The sequence below is a fragment of the Manacus candei genome, unplaced genomic scaffold (genome assembly GCF_025592945.1).
Source record: "Manacus candei isolate 608988 ecotype Guabito, Panama unplaced genomic scaffold, ASM2559294v1 h1tg000047l, whole genome shotgun sequence".
Classification (NCBI taxonomy): domain Eukaryota; kingdom Metazoa; phylum Chordata; class Aves; order Passeriformes; family Pipridae; genus Manacus; species Manacus candei.
In genome coordinates, this window is record NW_026138095.1 from 8,071,723 (window position 1) to 8,096,026 (window position 24,304).

The 24,304-nt window shown below is 41.2% G+C and overlaps 2 protein-coding genes across 13 annotated transcripts in view; both read right to left on the bottom strand.

Moving 5' to 3' along the window:
- SEPTIN9 (septin 9) overlaps nt 1-24,304 on the bottom strand; it is a 512,715-nt gene that overhangs the window by 115,699 nt on the left and 372,712 nt on the right. The gene's annotated exons all lie outside the window — the stretch shown is intronic.
- The window catches only part of TNRC6C (trinucleotide repeat containing adaptor 6C), a 99,248-nt gene that overhangs the window by 72,753 nt on the left and 2,191 nt on the right, over nt 1-24,304 (bottom strand). For all 12 annotated transcript variants that reach the window (XM_051797463.1, XM_051797465.1, XM_051797459.1 and 9 more), the window contains exons 2-3: nt 6,452-6,551; nt 5,840-5,861 (exon numbers count right to left, since the gene is read on the bottom strand). In XM_051797463.1, the coding sequence (XP_051653423.1) occupies nt 5,840-5,861; nt 6,452-6,514 (85 nt within the window). In that variant the 5' untranslated portion in view covers nt 6,515-6,551. The remainder of the gene's footprint in view (nt 1-5,839; nt 5,862-6,451; nt 6,552-24,304) is intronic.

Sequence of the window (24,304 nt, forward strand, 5' to 3'; positions counted from 1 at the left end):
TGGACAGTGCTACAACCCCAAATATAGTTTACCACAGGTTATCCACACACTTACTCACTACCTTAATTTTTTTCCTTTACTTCATACTGGCAATGCTGAAGATACCACATAATGCTGCTTACACTTGTGAGAGCAAAAACCCTATTAAATACCACTGAAGTACTGCCACCACGAGAACTCAATGGCTTGTCACAGCCATCCCAACTGAAAAAGATAAGCAGGAAACCAAAGTTTTTTCCTGTACTAGTTAACTCCAAGCCTCCCAGCTCATCCTTCTTGCTTTGTCTCCCTGACTATGCAAATTGCTCCTCCTGTCTGCTCTAATCTTTTGCATTTTCTACTCCCTTTCACCCAGTATTATGGCAGGGACTCACAAATTACCTCCATACTCAGTTCTTTGCAGGCTATAAAACGGTAATTACTCCTCTATCAGAGAAGTTGATATCTCAGTCGGTTTTATGAACAAACTCATGTTTGTTTAAAGATACTTATAATAGCAAAACATCACCATGATAACGTTTATCAAAAAGAAAACATTTTTGTGTTATTAAGCCTTAATGTATGGCCACAGGTTATCATTAAGTTATCAAGTGACTGCATATTAAGATCTAATTGAAGAACTTACTGCAGTGCTCCCCCTCCTTCTGCAATGATGATTTATGGCACATTTTGTCACTACAATGTGCAGCAGTTCAGTACAAACACAGCACTTAACTAACAAGATGGCAGAGGCAGATATTCAAGCATAAGCTATAAATACTCAAATGAGTCAGAGGTTGTAAATCTGTTGAAAATCATACCTGATTTGTAGGCTGGAACACATTTTCTAATCTTATGGAAAAAGCCTCTGCTGGTTCCTACAATAATACGACACAAACCAGAAAAACTCAAGACTTTACTTTTTAAAAAAGACTAATTGTGTTACACACGTAATTCCACCTAAAATACCAACGAAATTCTCTAAAAAGTTTCATTTTCCCCTATTTTCTATGGAACTACCATTAAACATCAGTCACATCTACCACAGCCAGAAAGAACACATTATCAGTGTACACAAACTGCATTTCTGTATGAGGAGAATGGAGGTTACAGGAAGGTGATTCACATCCAAATGAGCCCAACAGAGAACATTCAAACAGCCCATTTGGGGAGGGTAAGTAAAGAATCAATTTAAAACTATGCAACCATCTACATGGCTAATTTGGAAATGGAAATGCCTGCCTTTTAAGACAGGTATGCCACTATTCCTGTCATTTAAATAGAAATGCCAGAGCAGGGGATGTTATTTCAGATATATTCACCCATTCTTTTTTCCCTTTAACTCCCCTTTATAATACAGTTGACCATGGTGCTCCAGGTAAAATATACAGCAATGCTTGTGGGATAAAAAATGCTATGCAAATTTCAAAGCTAACCTGAAGAAAGTATGCCAACATTTGCAACATCACAGTGGTCTACCAAGCAACCACATAGTGCTAAGTGCTTTCTGTTCTTTTAAGTCCCTCAAAATAAAACATATTAAAGCCTAAACCTTGCTGAAATAACCTCCCAGTCTGCAGGCAACCTTCCTGATTAAAATCATGACACACGGCCCAGACAGCCTGGGAGGGGGAAAACTCCAGAACAGACCATGGGTGGAAAGGAACAATGCTCAAGATTCACTGTACCCCTTTAACAGAGGGTGGGCAGTGCTGGATGAGCTGCTGAATCCCAGGATTACTGCAGCTACTCCAGCTTCTGCAATCCTGCTTCACAAGCAGTGAGCTGAAGTTCCCATTTTCCCCTTGGAAAGCCCACACCTCTCTTCCTGGTCCCATGCCATGAACATGCCAAAGACTGACCTCCAAGGATCATGAAGGTCCAAGAGGCAGACTGGCCACCTCTGCTTTTACAGAAATATTGTCCAGATTAAGATTTCCAATCAAATATTGGTTTCCTACTTTAAACTAAAAGTGGTATAGACTCAACTCTCTGTTTGCAGATTCAACACTTACCTTCACCAGAGGTGATGCTGGAGACCTGGGTGGATACTTTGCCTTTCAATTACCATGGTGGATGTTTGAGTAACAACCCACTTAAACTATTTTATATCAGCACTTCAACTTTGCTTTAGACAAAGTGTATTCAGCTGGGGTGTGAGTAAAGCAGCCAAGGAACTGATCACCTGTGTGCCAACTACACCTGCAGCAGGATGGCTGGAAGAGAAGCAGGCAGCAAAACACACTGACCTCATACTATTTATCATGAGCACAGCTCCCCTAAAGTCCCCTATAGTTATTAAATAACAGCCATTTCCCATACTAGTGACTATTTACCATACAGAACAGAACTCTTATTGGTACTTACAGCTGAATGTTTTCATTACAAAAGCCTTTATACACCAAGTTTCTTTATCAAGTGCATATAAACTGGCATGAGTTTACACATGTAAAATAAACACTAATAGCCAGTGCTCAATAGTCCTGTTCTCAAAAAATTACCATAAAAGAACAGTAACTGGATGTGCAATAAAAACCTGCTCATTTCACCTCATCTAATTCTGCAGCGCTCCTCTTCAGCTGAACAGGAAGACTACTTTCATTTGTTCTCAAGTAATTGAGAAACATTTCAGCTACTTATCAGCTCTTCAATCTTTCTTCCTTTCACACATTCCCTAGAATTGTTGCCAACGGGGTATTTATAAAAGATTCAGCCTCACAAAAATACTTTGGCAAACAACATTGCAGGAAAAAAAAAATAGAAAATGAAGGAGTTGTTATGTAGAGAAGATTTAAAGGGTTGGATCGTTGTTTAAACAGCAAAAAATAATGTGTTTAAATAGATGCAAGAGCTGTGTGAGGGAGCACTTCCTACCCCTGGACCAGTAACTCCAGCAGCAGCCACATACCTTTCCTCTGTGGGTGGAAATGTGTGTTTATCTTGGAAGGGGTTTGTGCTCCACATCACAAATGGAAACATTCAGCTCGGGCTGAGGCCTCAGGGCAATACTGAACTGACAACACACCACACACACACCCCCACAGGAAACCTCCTTCCTCCTTACTAGTTTCTCTTTCCTGAGGCCTCACCAGAGACTGAACATGCAACAGCCCCATCTCAGCTTACAGAGATCAGAGTGTACAAAGCAAACGAGCTCATTATTAGATGGGACACATCTCCACGTCTGCCTTTGTGCTGGACAAATAAATGCAAACCTTACTATTACTTGCTATTAATTATTAATCTTACTACTAATTAAGAAGAATTAAAAAGCACCTTGATAAGAGCACAGGCTTCCAGCACATCCCCAAAGGGTAAACCCTCCCTTGCTATCAACTCCCAAGCTCAGCCCTTCCAATCCACTTCAACAAAGTGTCTTTTCCTTCACAAACACTGCTGAGAGGGAACAAGGAACAATATAAACACACTGTCTCCAGTCAGCCGAAAAACAAACTGAAAAACCCTTCAATATCCCACTTCCAGTTGTGTGGTTTATTTTCTCCAACTGGTGCAAGCATTTCTCACTGCTATGGCAACCCAGTTGCAGAAGTGAATGACACATGCATAAAATGAAGCAATTTTCTTTTAAGTTACCACAAGCAGCTACATTAAGTCATATTTATATCTCACCCACCAAAATCTACACTTTGCAAAATGTTCAGTTTCAGCCCAGTTTTAATCTCTGATTTAATACATCCTGCCCACTGCCATGTGATACCTGATGCAGTCCACTCAGTGTTACTGTGTCATCCTGTCTTTACAACTAATTTAATTACTGTGTCCCAGATAGGAAATAAATTAATTAAATTCAATGATAATCCCTGTGGTTGCCTTTTAGTTGTAGCAGCATTTGTCACTCAACCTTGAAAATGTATCCAAATAAAATAGTTGGTGCAGCACTGCAATAAAGTTTACGGTCAACTTTGAATATCTGAGGAAAAAAGGTTCAGTCAACTTTTTCCTCTCTTTAATTTTGTATTAATATTTTCCGTATTTTAGGAAATTCCTGCTACCTATCGTAAACTTGTGCACATCCCTCCTACAGACAAATGTAAGAACTGTACCATGAAGTGGAAAAGCATTCCCACAGAGCAACCTTAAAAGAAATGAGTAGTTGCCAGACAAAGGAAATTCAAAGAAGGGTCACTTAAAGGACTGTAAATAACCCCTGGCCATTGCCCTGAGGATGAACAGGAGGTTTTGTTTCTCTGCAGGACAGATCAACTCCTTCCAAGGACGCTGAACTACAAAAAGGTGCATCACTGCTTCTGACAGATGAAGCAATAAATGCCAAAACTACTTAATCTCTAAGATAACTACCTTTATTCACTGCTGTCTTCTTCCCAATTCATATTTTATAGCAGGAGCACAGGATGATTAAATACGAGGAGAGAGCACCAAAAATACTTGAAAGAAACAAACTCCCAAGCACACCTGAAAAACTGGAGTTATTATCTAAAAACTTAAACTTGGCAGTTTCGAGCAATTAAAAGCAAAGCTGTCACAACAAGAGACAGAAATAGTAACATCCCACAGAGGCAAAGCAGAAGGCACTGAGTCTCACTAGTAACAGAAATGAAGAGCCACTGCATTAGCACGTGAAAATGGAAGCAGTTACTCTGACAGCAAAAACATCTGCCACTGAATTGTGATATTAAAAAGTCATTATAATCCATTATAGAACAGAGAAATCTTTTCGCACAGAAATGAGCTGATACAGGGAACAAAACATGCAATACTGCAGAAACAGAAACATTATATTTAGCTAGAAATCGCTCTCATGCATCTTAATTCCAAAGGTTTTTCATGTGCCTAAGACTTGGTGGGATTTAGCTACTTTTGCTGCCTTCTGGAAGCAAAATCCACTGTTATAAACTGCATGAGATCTCACAGGGCAGATGCAACAGAATTCAAACTTCCTGAATTCACACTTTCTACACAGGAACAACTTGGAAAGAAAAGGACAGAGTTTCAATAAATTACTTGTTACAGTGTCTTCATCACGTAGTCAGGTCTTTATTTTTCTGAATTCAGTATTACTGAGGCAATACTTAATTTCTGCTGTATAAATACATGAAAAGTGTTTGAAACATAAGTTGTTTAGTCAATCCCTTATGTTAGGCTTGGCTCTTCTCTAATTCCCAGTCTTTGGGAATCTGGGAAGCTCCACTTGCCTGTCACCTAATTACCCAGCAATAAATAACAGTGCATATTAACTGGTTCAGAACTGTTCCACAGCCTGAGTTTTGTGTGCTGCCAAAAGGACAGACCAGACAAAAAGATTTCTCCCAGGGCACCTGGGAGCTCAGTGCCCACAAAGGGGGATCCAGTCCTTACCTCTGCTGCTCCTGGGACTGTGCTGCAAACCAGCCCCAGTCTCTGCCCAAGCAGAAAACCCACCCAAGAAAGAAAAATGGGCAGTGGTGCCAGTGGGGGGGAATAGTTTTTAGTAAGTTCAATGAACTGAGTTTGCCCACTAAATTGAGTTGAATTGTGCATGCAGAGGCAGAGTGGCCATTAGTTGCCTTTGAAACAGATAAATAACTAACAACTAAATGGAGAACTACATCTGTCCTGAGACCAGAGAAAAAAAGAGGACAAATGCTGTGTCACATTTCACAGAAAATTAATCCATATATTCTTGTCAAAAAGCTGCTATAGGATACACAGCAATATAAGCAAAAGCTGAGAAACCCAACATATAGTCAGATCCTCCAACAAAACTTTAGGAACAGAACTATCCTAGTAAGATATACTCTCCCCAATAAACAGACAGAAAGAATGAAAAGCAGAAGCACTCCTTTTTTAAACAAGCTCATAAAAATATCAAACAGTTCACAAAGAATAAACATGAATTTACCTTTGGTTTTTTGTTCAGCAGCCTGAAAGAAGAAAAGAACAAAACAAATCAACTATTTGTCAATACTCAAAATTATACCTAATAATTATAGGGCTGCAGGCCTAACTTTGTGCAGGAAGTCCTGACACAAATCAGGCATTAGTTCCAGTTAAGAACTGGAGAATGTTAATTCAACTCCACGAATTAGAAATGTAAGAATGGCTACCTCTGTCTGATTGATGCCAAAAGCAGATGCCAAAGAGACAGTATAAAGTATGGCAAGGGGTATGGCAGTGACCCCATCTACCCATCTAGTGTTCTCTCTCTTGAGAAACAGAGGCTTTCTGAACCAAACATTATGTCTGTGAACTTTTTAACACTCAGCAGAAGTAACTTCTGTGAACTTGTCCACCATCCCTTGAATCCACACACACACTATTGGCTTAGACACAAAACCTGTGAAGTTTTTATCTGTTTGGAACCTACCCACTTTTTTTATGATGCCTAATTTTTATACTGGAAAAGACAGTGATCGATTCCTTTTTAAAATCAAAACAAACAGTGTAATCCATTGACACCTGCAGGTTACTCTTTGGAGTAAAGGGCTCATTTACAACAGGAACACCAACAAACCTTTTTCTGAGCACCTTCCTTCTTTTTCTTTTCTTCCTGCTTTTTCTTTTTCTTTTCTTCCATCAAATGTTCCTCTTCTTGTGTTTCTTGTTCTTTCTCCCTGATAAGAACAAAGGTTGGGAAGAGATTTACAATAAGACCAAGTTTATCTAGAAAGGTGAACAATCCACACTTTTATTGCCAACTTTCTACATCTCATGTCTAATAAAGGCTGCTTCTAATGCTGCAATAAAAGTACTAAAAAAAAAGCTGTTCCAAAATTGAAACTAACAACAAATAAACCAGTAGGCGATGAAAATTCAGAAAGGATAGACTGTATTTGGAACCTCTTTCCACAATCATTCACAAGTACTACTTAATATTAAGCATATTCTAGGAAAAGAAACTTTAAAACTGAAAAAAAAGGAATAACCCTAGGTAATTAGTGCAAGTTTTGCTGGCTTTCAACAGCTGTGATTCACAATATACTTTAAAGATCATGAATGAGTACATTATTTTTGAATTACTTTTCTTTTTTTGATCAAACATGTGCTGTATTAATTTCTCATACACATCAATTTTGTTCTCTAGACTTGTACACTAAGATCCGGAAGAAATCCAATCATCATATTTTGTGTTCATCCTATAAATTCTAGCTGAATCATTTGCATTAATACAAAATAGGACTGTTCCAGTAGCATCTTGATTAAAATTTAACCTGAATTGTCCCAAATCGAGAAGAAAACCTATTTGAAAGCTTCTTATCTCTGCTATGTCCATCACTGTAATAAATGGTTATAGCAGTGACCCTCCCTAACATCCTTCCCAATAAATACCAATGCAAATAATTCATTTACTTCTCTATAACTATTTTATCATCCTTGACAGCTCTTCAGGTCCTGATCATTCATCAGCCTTACAGATCTTCTGAGAAGGCTGATTCTGATGGGTTGAAGCCATTACTATCACTATTATTAGATTCAGTGTCTTCCAATTACTCCCCAAGACCACTTCTAGCCTAATTCACTACTGCTTTACATTTAACTTGCCAAAGCCTACAGCCCCCCCTTTTTTTTGTTTAGATTTTTTTCTGTCGTTGTTAAAAAAGGTTTTTTTAGTTGCAAAGCTCTCTGCTTAATTGTTTAATCACAACAGGTCTGTGTGTGTCTCAGCCCTTTGGCTGAAGGACATTTCACACATCGTGTTTTCAAACATTCCCCCTGAAACATTTTGAATTTAACTGTTTCTTTCATTTCCCTTTTAACAAATTTGCCTATTCCTACATAGTTTGGCTTTTTATAAAAAAGGAACATTGTAATAAATTTGAGATTTCAGCTGCTGAAGGGTGTTTGCCTGAAAATACTGACTTTGGCCACTGAAGATGCTTTAATGCTTACACAGATCCTGCATGGAGCTCCAGACTAAATCAAAGCAGATTCCCCCCCTTTCCTTGTGTTACCCAAACCAGTAAACACTACACTCAGCATTCCACAGGTCTAAACTTAGGTGATAGTGCCCTTTTAGACACTTCACAGCACCCAAATTATGTGCAGAAGTGAGATATATGGGCAAGACCCAGGGCCTGGAATAGCAGCTGGAGGTCAGGCACACCTGGGAGTGCCTGGTGCACCACTGGAGGGGTCAGGACATCTGAAATGGCATTAGATATCTGTACTTCAAATACTGAATCACTTCCTGTCATGGCCAAAATTTCATCACCTGCATGACTGCTCAGCTTTATTCCAGTTCCAAAGGGCCACCCCTTTCAGAGCTCACACTGTAAATCAAGGTTTGAGAAACGTTTGCTCCCAGGAGTTGCAGGTGGGCGTTTGCAACACATGTTAAATTGCACTTAAGAAAAAGGTACTTAAAACTGTACTTTTAAATGGCTTCTTCTAGGGCTCTGCAGAAAGTGATAACTTACATTGCCAAAAGAAACTGAGTTGAAACCATAATAAGAGCCTTTATTCCTCTAAGCTCTGGAGGAGAACTGAAGTCCCCAGGATCTCAGGAACTACAAAGAAACAACATCCAGTCCCTTCATTTTCAGGGCTCCCTACCCAAGTCACACCAGACTCTACAAAGCCTGTGTTCCAGTGAACTCTCCCAAACTGTCAGACTATTGCCAGGGGAAGTTCAAGCCTTTTTTTGGTTGTTTTTTTTTTTTTAAAGCAGGTGAATGAGACAAGTCAGTGCAAAATGAGAAACTTTTTGGCTTCCTCTTGTTAGTACTTAAGAAAACCCACGGCATTACAGCAATTCCACAACACCACAATTACACTTCAAACCCCTTCAATACTCAGGGTAGTATTTAAAAACAAAACCAAAAAAGCCCCCACAAAAACAAACCACCACCACTTTGCTTTATATGCAGAGTCTTCTTTAAGCTACAAAAGTATTCATTTTCTTGTTAGGCCTCTTTTTTTAATATCAAGTTCCTTCCATAGAACACCAGGTTGGAAGGGATCTCAGTGATCACCTGGTCCGACCTTTCTTGGCCAAAGCACCTTGTCCAGCCAAACCTCAAGTGTCCAACACTGGGGATCAACTTTCATCACTGCCAAAGTCTCAATCCTCATGCTGGACTCCGCTATGAACTTTGGTTTCCAGGTAATACAAATCAAAGAAGAGCAAACGTTTTGCTCCCTTAAAAATATGAGACATTTTATAATCATATTATCACATCAATTACAACATCTGAGGTAGAAGGGCCACTCTGCCCCAAAACCTGGGTTTTGGTTGTGGGGTTTTTTCACTCCTGATATTAAAATAGCCTCAGATTAGCTCAGAAAATGATATACTATAATTTTTAATGGAGTTCAATTTTCAAAACTGATTTACATAATGACACTTCTGAACACATGTGCTTTAAATATGCTTAAAATAGAAATGAAGCTCCAAGCGGCCCCTCAGATGGCAACTCTTGCTGTCACTAGTCAGAAATTAGTCATCTAAGAGCAAAACAAAAGGAAAACAATAAAAACATTGCTATATAAAGTTCGATTACGTTGTCAGAGGCACGTGTTGCAGCTTTACTTCCTGAGAGACAGTTTAATCTTTATTACAGGAAATACTCTAAAACATTTATGAACACAAAGCTCGTGTTTTAAACCAGGAGTGTCTCAGAATATCCTTGTAGGAGTTTGCCTTTTTAATATATATGGATTGGATGTATCAGAAGCGTGGGGGATTTTCATGAGCAAAGGGGTTTACCACAGAATCAAGTGTTGTTTTCACAGGTTGCAAACAGCTTATTAAATCCAAGCCTAAACCAAGGTTATCTTTAAAGTGCATGTGCTTAAGAGCTCTCAGAACAGGAAAATGAGAGGAACTGCAGGTCATGGTGAGAACAACCTGAGGACTGTGGCTCTGGTCTTTCAGTGCCTGTTGCAGAAAGGCTTATTAATCCCCTTTAAAAAAATAACAACTCTCAGATGATTTATTTCTTAGATTAAGTAAGAACTTGAGTTTTCTAGTTGGTATCAGGCATTGGATTGCTTCCACAGCTGGTACTTTGAATTAGAGCTAACGTGACATTCTGACAGCATTTTGCAGTACACCTGTAGGGAATATTGTGTTCTTAAACAAACTCCAAGTAGAGTGTATTTGTATTATTACCCATACAGTGTTTTGGAGTTCAAAAGTTCCTGCAGTAATTGAGGACAAAACAGAGACCTGTCTCTCCTGTTCCATGTGACACTGCTCCAAACCCCAACAGCCTAATGAATTTTGTTGTATCTGTAAGATGCTGAAGGTTTATTTAACAACACAGGAAAGCTACCTCTTCAGCACAGAATTATTAATCTTGGTCTACAGATGCCTTTGTCTGGTTTAAACCCCATATCTTAATTCCAGAATACCTTTTGTACCTTAAATTCATATTCTGCTGGAATAACCTCTCTTGACAGTTGTGAAACTTGCTATTACTGACAGAAATCCTACAAACTGCTCAAGTAGTATTCTCATTTTGACTTCCCTCACCATAAAACAGGCCCTCCTGCATTCCTGTGCAGGTGTTTTTCCCAGCAGTGAGGATGGGAGAAAAAAGAAATGAAAAAAAAAAAGAAAATCTTTAAAGTAGAATTGTAAGGAACTCGCAAATAATCACCCAAAGGCAGTTACCAGTGGAGGCTTTTTGGAAGGAATTAATAGATGCATGCAAGAGGGTCTGGACAGCACAGACAAGAAACACAAAGTAATCACAAGTTCTCAAAATCTGGTATCACACATTTTCAAATAGAGATGAAGAAAATTAGTATTTAGAAAGTTCTTCAGGATCTGATTCCAAATGGTAAGAAAGAAGTGGCTGAGATAACAAAGGGAGAAAACAGCTTGAAGAGTGGTGATGAAAAGGGGTGTAAAATTGGGGAAAAAAAAGAGCAGCAAACTCTGGAAAGGCAGGTTTCAATTCATTCAGGGCAACTGAAAAATACTGTCCCACAGGATGAGGCAGGTGTTGTTTCTTGGAAATCACCAAGAATCTAAACAATGCAGATCTCCACATGTGTAGGAGGAATACTACATAAAGCAAGAAGTCACAACAGCAGCAGCAGTCCTTGTTTTCATGACTTCTAGAAGGGATAAACTAAAACTCCACATTTTCCTATTGCTGGTTTTGTCTCATCTTTACACAGCCTAGCTCTGTGACCTTTCTAGAGTAAATACTGGTGAAGGCAAGGAGCTGGTGTGACGTTGAAGTGCCAGCTTTGTTCCCCTGATATCAGGCTCAGTCATTAATCAAGGAGAGTCAAGCTGGTCCCTAATTACAAGCTCTCCAATCACCTCAAAAAGAAAGCAGCATGCAAAACTAGGTCAAATAAATAAGAAGGAATATGAAAAAAAACCCCAGCACAAACACATGGGGGACAAATTGAGGATGGCCAACAAAATATTAGCACCGTGCATATAAAAAGCAACAATAAATCAACCTTAAAGCGCTTCATTAATAAGCAAGAAGAAATATTAGTTTTGATTCTCAGTGGGAAAGGGGGACTAGTGACAGATGACCCTACGAGGGCTGAAGTGACAGTACTTTTCTTTCTGCTTTAGCCCTCTCTAAAGAGGTCAGCTGGGAACAGATGGCCAACAACCGCCTGCGCTGGTGCTGAGCCCCCAGATGACAGCACTCCTCTTCTCCCAGGGATTTCGTGGGGCTCTTCCCTGAGGAGGGAGGCTTTGCTCCAGGGGCAGCAAAGCACCAACAGCCAAGTTGCTCCTGCCCCCAGCATCTCCACCACCACCACTGCCATGTTCCATTCTGGCTCCCTCCCCAAAAAGGACTGGCGAACACGGCTCCAAGCAAGAAGCTCAAGATGTATTTAAGTTCCTTCTCCTAAAATTTGGGAAGAAGGAATGATCTGGCTTCTCTGGAAAACTTCATGAACTAGCAGGGAAGAAAAGGAGATGGAGCTAAACATTTTGCTACCACTCCAAATAGGAAATCAGACCAGCAAAAATAAGAACAGCTTAAAAAGTCCCGAGAGAAACGAGATGTTCCTCCACTGGCTGGGCCTGCTGTCATTTACCACAGGACCAACTGTGTCTAAGTCATTTAAGCATGAGCAGAAGGTGGGTAACACTGTGGAAGAGCAGCAAATGACAAAGACTGCATATAATTTACAGGGGAAGAGAGAAAAACATCATCAAGAATTTTGGCCGGGGGGGGGGGGGAGTGATTTTTTTCCTGTGGCACAGTCACAGGTATTTTTGAAAAGGATGAAAGGGAGGCAACAAAACTAATTTACTGACTTTTCAACCAATGTGCAAAGTTTTGTTAATAAGAACATGGTTCCTTTATAATTTAATAGTTTTAAGAACAAGGTACATAAACTTACAATAAAACACCCACAAACCCCCTCCAACGAGGCAGGGAATCAATGGATTTTTGTTGCAGTATGACACATGGCCAGCAGCAAAATTTTTACTAACCACTTTGCTGCTGGAAAAATGTGTGCACTTACTTAGTTTCCAGAATATGTCAAGCCATGGGGTTGCCAAACAATTAAGGAGGGACAGTATGGAGAACAACATGATAAACCCAAGATGCAGAAAAAAAGCAGAGTAATTCAGTGAGGAAAAGTGCAGGGTACCATGTTTGGTAGGAATAATCTTAAATAAATAAAGCATAGGGAACAACTGGCTGAACACCAGTTTTGGGGAGGAAAAAAGCAGGTGTTAGAGCGGATCTCACTGCAAAGGCAAAGCAACAATGTCACAGATGGTCAGAAATTCATCAGCTGCTGTGCTGTGTCCAGTTTGGGTCTATCTTCAGCAACAGAAATACAGGTCAGCTGGAGAGTCAATAAAATAGCACCAAGGATCAGAGATCAAAAAAGCACAGGCTCTTGGAAAAAACTTCAGACTTGGATTCAATTAATCTAAAGAGATGGCAACCCCGTTATTCAAGTAGGTGTTAAAGACAGAGGTAGAGGAGCACAGAGTAAAATCTTTCTACTTTAGCTGTGGTAAGTAGCACCGACTTTAAATTGCAACAAAGAAGATTTGGATTAGGCATAAGGAAAAATCCTCCTCACCAAAGCATTTAAAAAACCCCAACATTATAAGAGATACCAAATCTTTATAAATATACAGTTGGAGGAGAAAAGAGGAAAACCACAAAAAGAAAGGTTTATTTTTATGAAGTAACACTGATACAAGGCCACACCGTGTCCTGGACACAAAGACAATCAGTCTGGAAACTGGAGGCCTCTACCCATTCACAAAGTAAAATCCTACAATATCCCTTCAAGGGAATTAATGGGGGAAAGCCCTCAGTCACACCACTGTGGAGAAGACAAGTCTGTGGAGGAGTTATATGTACAGGTGTGATCACAGAGCTTGAAACTAAACCCTGTAATTTCAAGGTCTGGGTGCAAAATTATTTCCTATGGGGAGTCCTAAATGAAGTTTGAGAAGGGTTTTTGTTTGACCTCAATTTATGATTTAGTAATCCCACATTTTGGGGCCTCTCACTGTCAAATTATGTCCCTGCCCTACACTTGTCCCTCCTTAATACATGATTTGCTTTAACAGGGGATTCCTTCCTCTGAAACATCAGAATATCACCCACTGCCAACAGCTGTGGGCCTGGGACTTTGATGCCCCCAGTTTCTTGTCAACTTATCTCGAAGAATGTAACATAAAACTTATCTCCTAAACAAGGACAGCAGCCTGATTCCTATAGTCACTCAGAAATTCCACCAAATTAGGAATTTGTGCAGGAGCAGAGTGCAGATGCCATTCAAAAAACACTCAATAAACACAGCATCAGTTGAGAACGTGGTGTGAAAAGCAACATATTCAATTAAAGTATCTTACTAAAACTACAGGCAGGTTTTAGGTTGCCCGAAAGACTGAATTAATAAATCCTGCTCTTACAGCCTGTAAAATACAAATTCCACGACCAGAAGAAAAAAGAGCACCTGTGTTCCACACCCTGTCTCCAGGCTGCATCTCCAGCAGCAGCACATGGAGTTCCTAATATGCCATTTTGGATTGCTGGGCGAAGAGCAGTAAAATCCTGGCAGGACTCCGAGCAGAGGAGAGTGCCAGGTACTGTTTGCCTGCAGGACCTGGGCTCCTCCTGGAAGTTCACCCACTGTTAACTTATTGTGACCCTACTTTATGTACGTGTAGGGTAAACAACCACTGCAGTAGATTAGATTAGAACAAAAATAAAGCAGACTAGGCAGTTATTATCATGCAATTCAAGGCACACTGACCTGGCCGTGTTTCAGCTTCTACTGGTTGACTACCAGTCACTAGAGGTGGGGGGAAATCCCAGAGTAGAAACACAGTCTTTATAAACTAAGGATGCAGATGAACTATGAGTCAGGAGTTTGAAGAGTCCATGTTTAAGCACTTGCCCAAGTCCCAGTGAATGTTTGTTGGGTTTGGAGGTTTTGTTTTTCACCTACAGGCTTCCTTTTGTTTCCATTTAACACTCCAATTTCTCCTGGACTGTAGCAGAGAGGGACAGTGTATTACTGAGAGTACTGGAGTACAAATGGGAATGTTTAAGATGAAGTATGTTACATCTTCATGACTAAGTACTGCAGACCACAGGAGTGGATCTGCAGAGCAAAACTATTGGTGCAGAGGATTTCACTGCCACACTGCCCCTGTTTCAGGTGGAGACCAGCTCCAGTCTGCTCCCATGTACACCACCCTCACCTGCAGCAGGAAAGCATTAACTGCACCCTCGGAACTCATCGTCCAATGCCATTACACTTAAAAGGAATCTAATAGCTGCAGTCCAAGACACATGATGCCAATCAAACATGGAACTCCCCTCCAAACCAACAGGCTCGTGTAGATGATCCTACAGGGTGCAAAGCTGCCCTCACACAGGTACATCCCCTCTCCTGGGAAGGTGTTGCTCCACAGTGCAGGACTATTAGTGCCCATGCAACCTCCACTCTGGGGCAACTTAAGGAGTTAGTAGGTAAATGTGGGCATGGGCTAAAACACTCTTCACCAAACCTCACCCTCATATACATGTCAGACATGAACCACATCAGAATTTGCTCCCTCAGCCTGCTGACAATACCCCAGCAGACTTCAAGTATCCCACTGTGTGCACCACTCAGGCTATGCAAGATCCAAGAGAAAAAAACCCCACACCCCCAGAAAAAGCTACCATTTAATTCACCACTCAAAGCAGGCAACAAACAACACAAAACATGCTATGAAAAACAACTCTCCTCCCCCAGCAAACACGGACCAATTGGAAAATTAAGCTACACACTGTGAAGAGTGCAGATAACCAGATTTACTTTCCTAGTGCTGCCTCCCTCTCTGGCCTGATGATAGTTACCAGCAGTTGATCTGGCATCTGCTCCAGGGCTCGTCCCCAATCTTCCTGGGACATAATGCACAAAGGAAAACAGCTTTGGAATCCAGCAGCTCAGCAAGAGCACAGCATTTGTCTCTCCAGATACTGTTTGCTATTTTGGTTTCTGCAAATACTTCAGTAGATGAGAGCCCTGTGCCAACAGAGGCAAACCCACACTGACCGACTGCCCAACTGAGTTATCTCCCATTAACTGACCCAGAAGCAACCTATGGACAAGTTTGTGTCCCAAATTATTTGGATGAGCTTGAAGGAGATGTCAGAGGAGCACTGCTTCCTGAGGCAGCTGCACGGGGATATTGCAATGTAGGAGGCTGGGAAATAGGAACAGGAACAGCAGCTCCACAGGATGCTTTGCCAGGCAGCACAGCCACTGGGCTCTGAGAGCTGACCACTCCCAGGGCCAGAGGCTGGTGGAGCATCCCCTGTCCCATCCCCTGTCCAGCAGTAACGGGCTCAGGAGGGACAACATGTGCTGCAGGTAGGCAGGGCAGGAGCACCAAACCTTCCCAGCCCTCCAGAAAACACAGCTACACCTCCACAATTCTTCATTAAAAAAATGGCAAGTCTGCACAACTAAAATCATGCACTCTTTTGCCTGTAAGGATTTAGCACCCCTAGTTCTCCTTTCCCCCTTCCATAGTGATATGTGATACATACATATTTCTGAGCCCAATCACTTTGGTAGCAGCAGGAGGTGAAAGCACAGTGCCAGAGCTAAAGATGAGGTTGGTGCTCTCACACAAGTGGGGGCTGGACAACACAACCCAGAGCATCAAAAAGCAGGAAACAGAATTTACATTGATGACAGGTATGTTTATGGTGCTACTCTTGTGCTTGTTCTGGGAATAAGGTGGTGCCAACACACCTTCAGCTAAAGGCACCCAACCACAGTCACACACATCCACTGTGTGTCCACATTCATGAGTGGCTCCAGTGTCATTAAACAGGTCCAGGAAGATGAGGTCTGGAAGCAATACCTCTCCTTTAGGCAGAATTCCTGCCACAGGCACAGCAGAAAAATGCATTGACACTTCCCTGATTCCTACCCACAGGCAGGGAAGCTGTACCAGGGAAGACTAAGAATAACACCAGCACACACCAGCACCACAGTGAGGGGCAGCAGGTACCAGACACACACGTGTCACTCGACTTATACACTGACCTGCCCATCTGAGATGACCTCCTGAGTCCCCTCCAGCCCCAGTTTACCACGATATTGAAGTCATTTCATCAATGTGTGGCAGAAGCCTGCAGAAACCAGTCTCTAGGAAGGCTGCATCCCATACAGGGAATGGGCCTCTGCTATCCCACCACTGAGATCTCCAAGTGTCACCTCAGAAAGCACAAGTGGTGGGAGGGGCAGGACCTGCAGTCCTGGATGGGGGAATCAAAGGACAGCAGCCTCACAGGGAAGGTGTCTCAAGATACAGAATTAGAAAAAAATGAGGCCATGCTGTAGAGCCCAGAATGGAGCACTGCACAGTGCAGCACAGTGAAAGTGGTGAGTGGCATAATCCAGGTGAAGAACAAGATAGATGCTCTCTCTCCACACCACAACCATCCTGCCTTGGGAAGCTGGAGTTCCACTACATGGACGTGTGTCACCTCATTGTACCTGCTCCCACTAAGACATATTGGGTGAATGCACAGCTCCTGACACAACAAGGAAAAATAGGATGAAAAAGGGAAAACTGATGTTAACAGAACTCCCTGGTCTTAGAAACCAAAAGGGAAATACATTTAAAGCAAATATGAAGGTGCAAATCTTAAGATTTTATAAAACATTCTTTTAAAACTTTTATACACAAACCCATAATTTCCTTCTTCTGCATTTTTAAATTTGCTGAGTGAGCTCATTGAGCATTCAAGCTGTTGTCTTCAAGTTTTCCAAATACCATTCTATTTAAAGGCACTGTGAATAGGGAATTCAATTTATCAAATGAATGAAAGAAGAATTCTTAGCAGGAACCCTGGTGAGCTAATCAAGAGTCACAATAAAATGTCAGGGGTCCTGGAATTCTCTGCAGGAGGTTAACACCAAATTTGATCCGAGTCAAGGAAGACAAAACACACTATAGACTAATAAACTGTACTAAAAGTCGTGCACTGCAAATACGTGAAAGTTTAAACACAAATGAAGAAAATCTACTTGTTTGTGCACTTTTTACACATTTGGTGTTTAACCACAAAAAAAAAAAATCAATGCACTGCTCACCATGATCATTTCATTCAACTTAAAGACAACACATTCTGAAGCTATTCAATACATTTTGAAGCTATTTAGTTTTTGTTTCACTGTCTCTTCAGCTGCAATGCTGTTTTGAAAATTACTAAAGCAACATAACTCAAGAGATAAGAAACCCTTACATTACACTGTACCTATCCTTGGGCTGGAAACTGTGTCCACAAAATTCAGAAAAAGATTTATCATCCAAAGTTAAGCAAACAGCATGATCCAAGGCAGCACCTTTCCCCCCACAAATCTATCAGAGCTTAAAAGAGTAGCTCTGCAGTGCTGAAAAGGTAACCCTTAAAACTTGATGAACTCGATGGAAATAAACTTCTCTGTTCCTCTACTTGGCTTTCAATAGTAAAAGCATAAATTAGAATATCAGATCCACCATCAGAATGGGCCCTCATCCATTTTTCAACTTAGCAAATGAATAGCAGCTCCACAGGGGAGGAGAGACAGGGTCAGGGAAGAGATGGGGAAAGGAAATAGCCGTAAATGATCTTCCAGGACAGGAAAACTAGTTGCAGTAAATACCACTTTGGAAATCAATTTATGGTCAATTACGATCTTAGTAATAACTATTTTATGCCTTCATTTAGTGCATGAAACGCCCAGGGGAGCAAATATTCTCAGAAATATATCCAGTATGTCTCCAAGTATGTTATCTGATCAGGAGATGCAGACAGAATTCCAGAAAGAGCAGCTCTTGCTCGTCTAGATGCTGATGGAGGGACTGGGGATGGGGGGAAGATGGAATCATGGTTTCAGTGCAGTTGACTATCAGAGAGTTCCAATATCACCCAGATAAAACAGACTATATCTATCAGTCTGGGTTATTTGCTTCAAAAGCAATGGGGTTTGTTATCACTGCAGTACTTCCCCCAGAAATCTGTGAAGAACATTTCATTTTCACAAACGTAAGAAAAAAAATTAAAGTCGAGGGTCTTTTTTCAAGCAAATCATTACATAAACATCCCTCCACTAACCCAACTATTGCTTTATTCAATTACTACATGTAAGTGGGGTACCAGAGTATAAAGAATGACATCTCTAGATAATGTACTGCTGGTGTGTAATGATACTTAATTGGACCATCCTCTTCTAAAGTGAGGGACTTCTGTGAGTTTGATTAGAAGAACAGAAATAGTAAAAATTACACATTCACCAAGCTCCAGTAAGTCCCATATAATAAATCTTTCTCCTCTGTATTTATACAGAGACTCTGTTCCTCAGCAGCAGCAATTCTATTATTGTGACAGACCAAATTTGAGTTCCACACCCAGATCAGACAGTTATATTTTATTGTGATCATACTAGAACACATTAAATAGCATTTACTTTGCTACCACCATGCTCTCCTCCTTCCTTATCAGAAGATGCTGCATCTTCCACATTAATTTATTTTCAAAAGGCTGAAGATAAACATACACCTCATTATAGTTCACATCAGCAAAGAGAAAACAAATAATTTCACAGGCAGGAAGATGGAGAGGTACGTTATGAGCAGATGTGATCAGCACTCTTATGCCTACAGGTTATTTTTAACTAACTGCAGTTTTTTTCAGCATCACAGAACAGGAAGGAGGTACAGAACTGGGCACTTAGAGCATTCCAGCCGTGACCCCATAAGGAGATAAGGATGATTAGATTTGCAGAGATGGAGTATCTTTTGTAAGAGACACACTTTCAAGTGTAGCATCCATTTCAAGGCTGACATCGTGGAGAAAATTCAGACAACTCAAACACTAGAAGCAATTCTCCTGTGTTAAGTAAGCTTGTGCACTTGTTAAATGCAGTTGATTAAAAATATTGAGAGAAGAAGAAAATTGAAATGTACAGACAGACAGTAGAGGGATAACAAGGAATCCTGCTCCAGACTGGCTTTGGTAATACACTTGTGTAAAGAGTCCTACTTGATTTACACACATCCCATTAGGCTATGCCTGCAAGTGCTACTACAGTTTTTAACTTCACATTTCATATACAATATCATCCTCAAGACTACTGTGAACATACACTGAGTTCAAGCAAAAAAACCACATACAACCTCAAAGACCACCTTCCTTGGTCTGCCAGTGACCTTGCAGGAACACAGGAAAATGGCAGTCACACATTATGCATCTGTACTGCTGATTTTTTTTTTCCTTGGCATTCTCCCTGAACTGCCTTTTTTTTTTTCCTAGAATGGTTTGTGTTAAAGCACTGGGCTGATGCTCTTTTGTTTACCAGTAACCAGCTACTGTTTAAAAACAAGGCTCTCCATTGTCAGCACCAATGAATGACGGGAGCATCAGCCATCAAAACACTTTGGAATTCTGAAGAGCTAAAAGACCTGAGAGTCCAGGGCTAGAGCAGCACTGAAATTGGAGTGACACAACACAGATATCTGGCTGAGCCTAAAATAGACTTGGCAGAAGTCATCCTGGACTAACAATCGATCTGTGAACATACTGACCACCCAGAATGTATCCAAGCCACTGCCAGTGCTCCCTTATCCCTCAACCAAAACAAAAACCTCTCCCATTTCCCACCGGGAAGTCTCGGAAATGTAGTATGAGAGACAAAACTGTAAACTTCATGCAGACAGAACACAGTAAAGGAAAAAAGGAGTAGGAAAGAAAACAGCACAGCTAAAAAAAAAAAACCAGCTAATGCCAATCTAGGGGATTCCTCTTGGCCAAGACCATAACAAAGGCAGCATCCACTATCCCTTTGGAAAGTCATAGGAAAACATGCACAGACCTCATGAACAAGAAGCTGGGGAGAGGCAGGCGGGGGGGGGGCGAGGAAGAATGGATCTGCCTCTGGAAAACACCCATGGGCAGCCACTGAACACTTCACAGCCCAGGGTGGCTGTTTTCCTTGGGTGGAAGGGGGGTGGGTGTTATCTTTTCCTAAATGAGCCTATAGCTGGTAGCTGCATGATAACTATTTTGAGACATATAAACATATTTTTCTCTGGGGTTTAATTACCACAAAGGATGCCAACCGATTTGACAAGTCAATTTTTCTCTCAAATAAAAAAATACCCAAAAACCCCAACCTCATTCTCTAGCAATTCAGAGCTTAAAAGCAGCCCAAACATCCAAGGGATAAATATTAGCTATTTTTTAATATAAACCAATAAGCAATTGTTAACATTTCTCATAATTGAGCTTATAAACATAGAATTTCCTGACTGCAATCTAAGTAAATGTATATCTACCTTACAATTTTTTTTAAATGGCTGTACATTTCAAACCCCAGAAAAAGCAGGCTGCAGATAGCTGTTTATTACAAATGACTTCCACCTCCTCCACAGCCCTCAAAGGCAAACTATAAAGCTGTGTGCAAAGCCAGACAATCTGGGCACCCAGCCATAAACCATCACTGCTGCAGCACAGATAACTGTTCTCGCTCTCAGCCATCCTTGGCTGCAAACCCACGGGGAAGAGCTCCAGAAAGCAAGAGCTCGGTACCGTCAGGGCTTCGAATATTTTATGAGCTTGAATTACAACTACGTTCAAGACCTCAGTGCCGAAAAATTACAGTGCTGATTCACACCCAGGGCTGAGACCAAAACTCACTCAGGCTTGCTTGGTACCCTGAGCCATGAGATGTAAGAACAGCCCGTTATTTTCCAGCTGTCTTCAAGTGACAGAAGCCTTTTCACTGGGATGAAGAGGGAGATATGTTACACTTTAAAAAAAAGACAAAGGAATCAGATGCATGTTTTCAAGTACTGCTGTGTTTTCTTCCAGCGATACCATCTTTGATACAACCTCAAGGAGCACTGTGGCTATTCTGTGCAAGCACAGGCAGTTTTGTTATGATCAAATTCAGATATTTTTATCCTGTGCGGGAGATTTTAAAACATATTAGTGACAGGAAGCTGCACAAATAAAGTTTCAGAAAACACAGTTGTAACTGTGTGAGTGAAGCCACAGTGAAGTTAACCACGATTAAGTAATTTTAGAAGTTAACTATCATTAAGAAATGATAAAATAACTGTAAGTACGTCTACTTTGGGAATTTAAGAGGTACAACTAAGCCATGCTTTTGGCAGACAGTTTTCAAAAATAGCACAGATTCCTAAAGGAAGATCAAATAATACTTTGATTCCTCTGCTTTCATACATTAAGAATAACCATCTTTCATTTCACCAATAGCATTTGCCAGTGAAGAGACTGCACAGAGCACATAGATCATTTAGTAATGCAATTTACTGTCACTCCTAGATCATCTCCCCATTCAATAAAGTATACTTCTCCTCTAAACACTATTTGCCCTGGCTGATATCTTCATAATACAGCTGAAAACCTCAAGCCATTATCACTAGAAGGCATCAGCTGATCCTAAATTGGCTAGACTGCAGCGTCACAGGCATTTAAGAGGTTTCCTTATCATTCATCTTTAATACTGAGGGATCGACACACTCCTACCTGCAGCTTCCAGGCCAAAGGGAAACCTTCTAATGGTATTACCATTATCTTGTAATCTCAATTTTAAACAATTAAAACAATAGCACTTTTGTGTTGCAGGTCTCTACTGTGACCAAAGATGATACATTTTCCATCAGTTCTCATGTTCAAAGTCTTCCATAAAGCACTGATTAATTTTTTTTTTTAAAAGCAGCAATATGCACCCTGCATTTAAGCTGCTGAACCTTCAAAGAGAAGCAGCAGTGTAACAAGGCACTGAGATTTAAGTCATCACCAGAGACTATTTGCTTTACTTAAGGAAGGTTTGGCCATTTCATTCTAAATCTGCACTTCTGGTGTAGTCAATACGCTCTGGCAATTCTTTCCAAATGAAAGCCTCTTTTTACTGAAGCAAGGGATGGCTCCACCCCTGACCTCCTCCTTCAGCTTGTTTTGGAAAGGGGCCAGATGACAGCATTTGGAAAAGCGCATGTTTATCTCGGCGAGGCCAGCTGCTAAGTTAACATATTACCCGTTCCCACATACACTGCTCTTGGTTAAGTCTTCACAGCTAAAACTGAAAGTAAACGCTGCCCTTGGGCTTTTAATAACCTGAACACGAAAGAGAAAAGGAGTCTCCACGGCATGGAGCACCTGAACGGGCTGGAGAAGTGTAGGTTAGTTTGAATTAACAGCAGGCAGTTAATCTGTAAATAAATTTCATGGTCTTTCTGAATGAAAAACAGAAGGTTTTATTACTAGACTAATTTAAAGGTAAGCTTCCTATAAGGTTGCCACTCAGCAACAGTTTGCTCCAAGACACAAGGTGATTATAAGCCCCTGGTTGACAAAACCTTGATCTTGTTTTATAGTTACTCCAGCTCGGCAAGGTATGGAACGTGGGGGCTTTGAGAACTTCAACAAAGAATCTTCAGGTTAAAAGTAGTATGTTATTTCTCATATTAAGGGAATTTTGTTTATAATTTTCAAAGTCTTAAAAAGCTCATTGAAAGGAAAAAGTATAGAATTACCCTCCTTCCCTTAAACATCAGTGAAAGATCACAATTCACCAAAATGCAGAGCTTGTTATTTTAACAGGAAAGACAAACCCTGGAATAACAAAAAAAGAAATTAAGCCAGACAGGTGGGGTTTTCATGGATCCCAGCAAGGTCCATCAGGCTTTGCAATGGCAGGGAAGGCAAACCTCATCCACTCACAGGGGGTCAGATTTCGGGAGATGCCAGGTCTGAAGGTGAACCTCCAGGTCCCCAAGTGGTTCTTCAGCCAAGGGCAGTGTCCCAGAGCAAATTCCACTATCCTCTGTACCAGCCTGGAAACGGCACGGCCCAAGGCTGCCCACAGGGACATTCCCGGGCACTGGGAATGATGCCCTGCACCACTGACAGCCGAGTTACAAAATAATCCCAGCGCTGTAAAACACATGTACGAGCACACACAAACCACTCGTATGTAACACACTGCTCGGGTCCAGTCAGCTCTTAGCCTGATGGATACAGATCCCTAAATTTGTCAACATGGCAATCCACCCAGAGAACAACAAAAATATTTCCTGAATATATCCTACAGCAATCCAGACGAGCCCCCACTAAAAAGGTTTGCCTGCCTTGTTTCTTTCATTACTATAAACAAAACCTTTAGACACAACTACAAAATATTGCCTAAAATAACACGCATCCCCTCTTGCCCTGGAGCAAGTCCTGGCTCCAGCACAGTTTTCCCGATGCCAGCACCTGCTCTCCAGGGGCTGGACTGAAATGAACCTTCCTCATCTCCCCAGCTCCGTGCCAGGCGGATCCCTTTAAGTCAGAAAGGATCCGTTCTCCTTTGAAGATAAGGACAAAGCGACGCAAGGCATTATTACAGTACTGCTGGTGCCCTTCAGCACTCATTTTCCCTAAAAAAAAGTTCAAAACAATCTGATTTACTACAGCTTTCTTCACAGACTGAGTCACGGGCTCGGAAGCAGCAAAGGTGACCCAACACCCGAGGATAACACAGCTTCTGTATCTCACCCAAAAAGCAACAATCTCACCCAAAAAGCAGCATCAGTGTTACCAATGACAGACCGAGCCTGCCACAGGCTGGAGCAGTTTTCTCACTGGCGTACGCAGGGCTGGCACTGCTGCTTTCATGTTCTGGAAAGGATTCCAGAAGCCAGAGCAGGAACGCCAGTGCATCCGGGGGCTGGGTCCTCAGCACACCATTTTGAGCTCACAGATAACACACTGGAGCGGCCAGACCGATATCCCAGGGATTTCTGAATTTGAGGAACCGCGATGGTGGAAAGCTGTGTGATGTGCTTTAAGCACAGGTTGCACCCGCTGCAAATCACCTACTATTTCCTTGGAAAACACAGGGGGAAGCA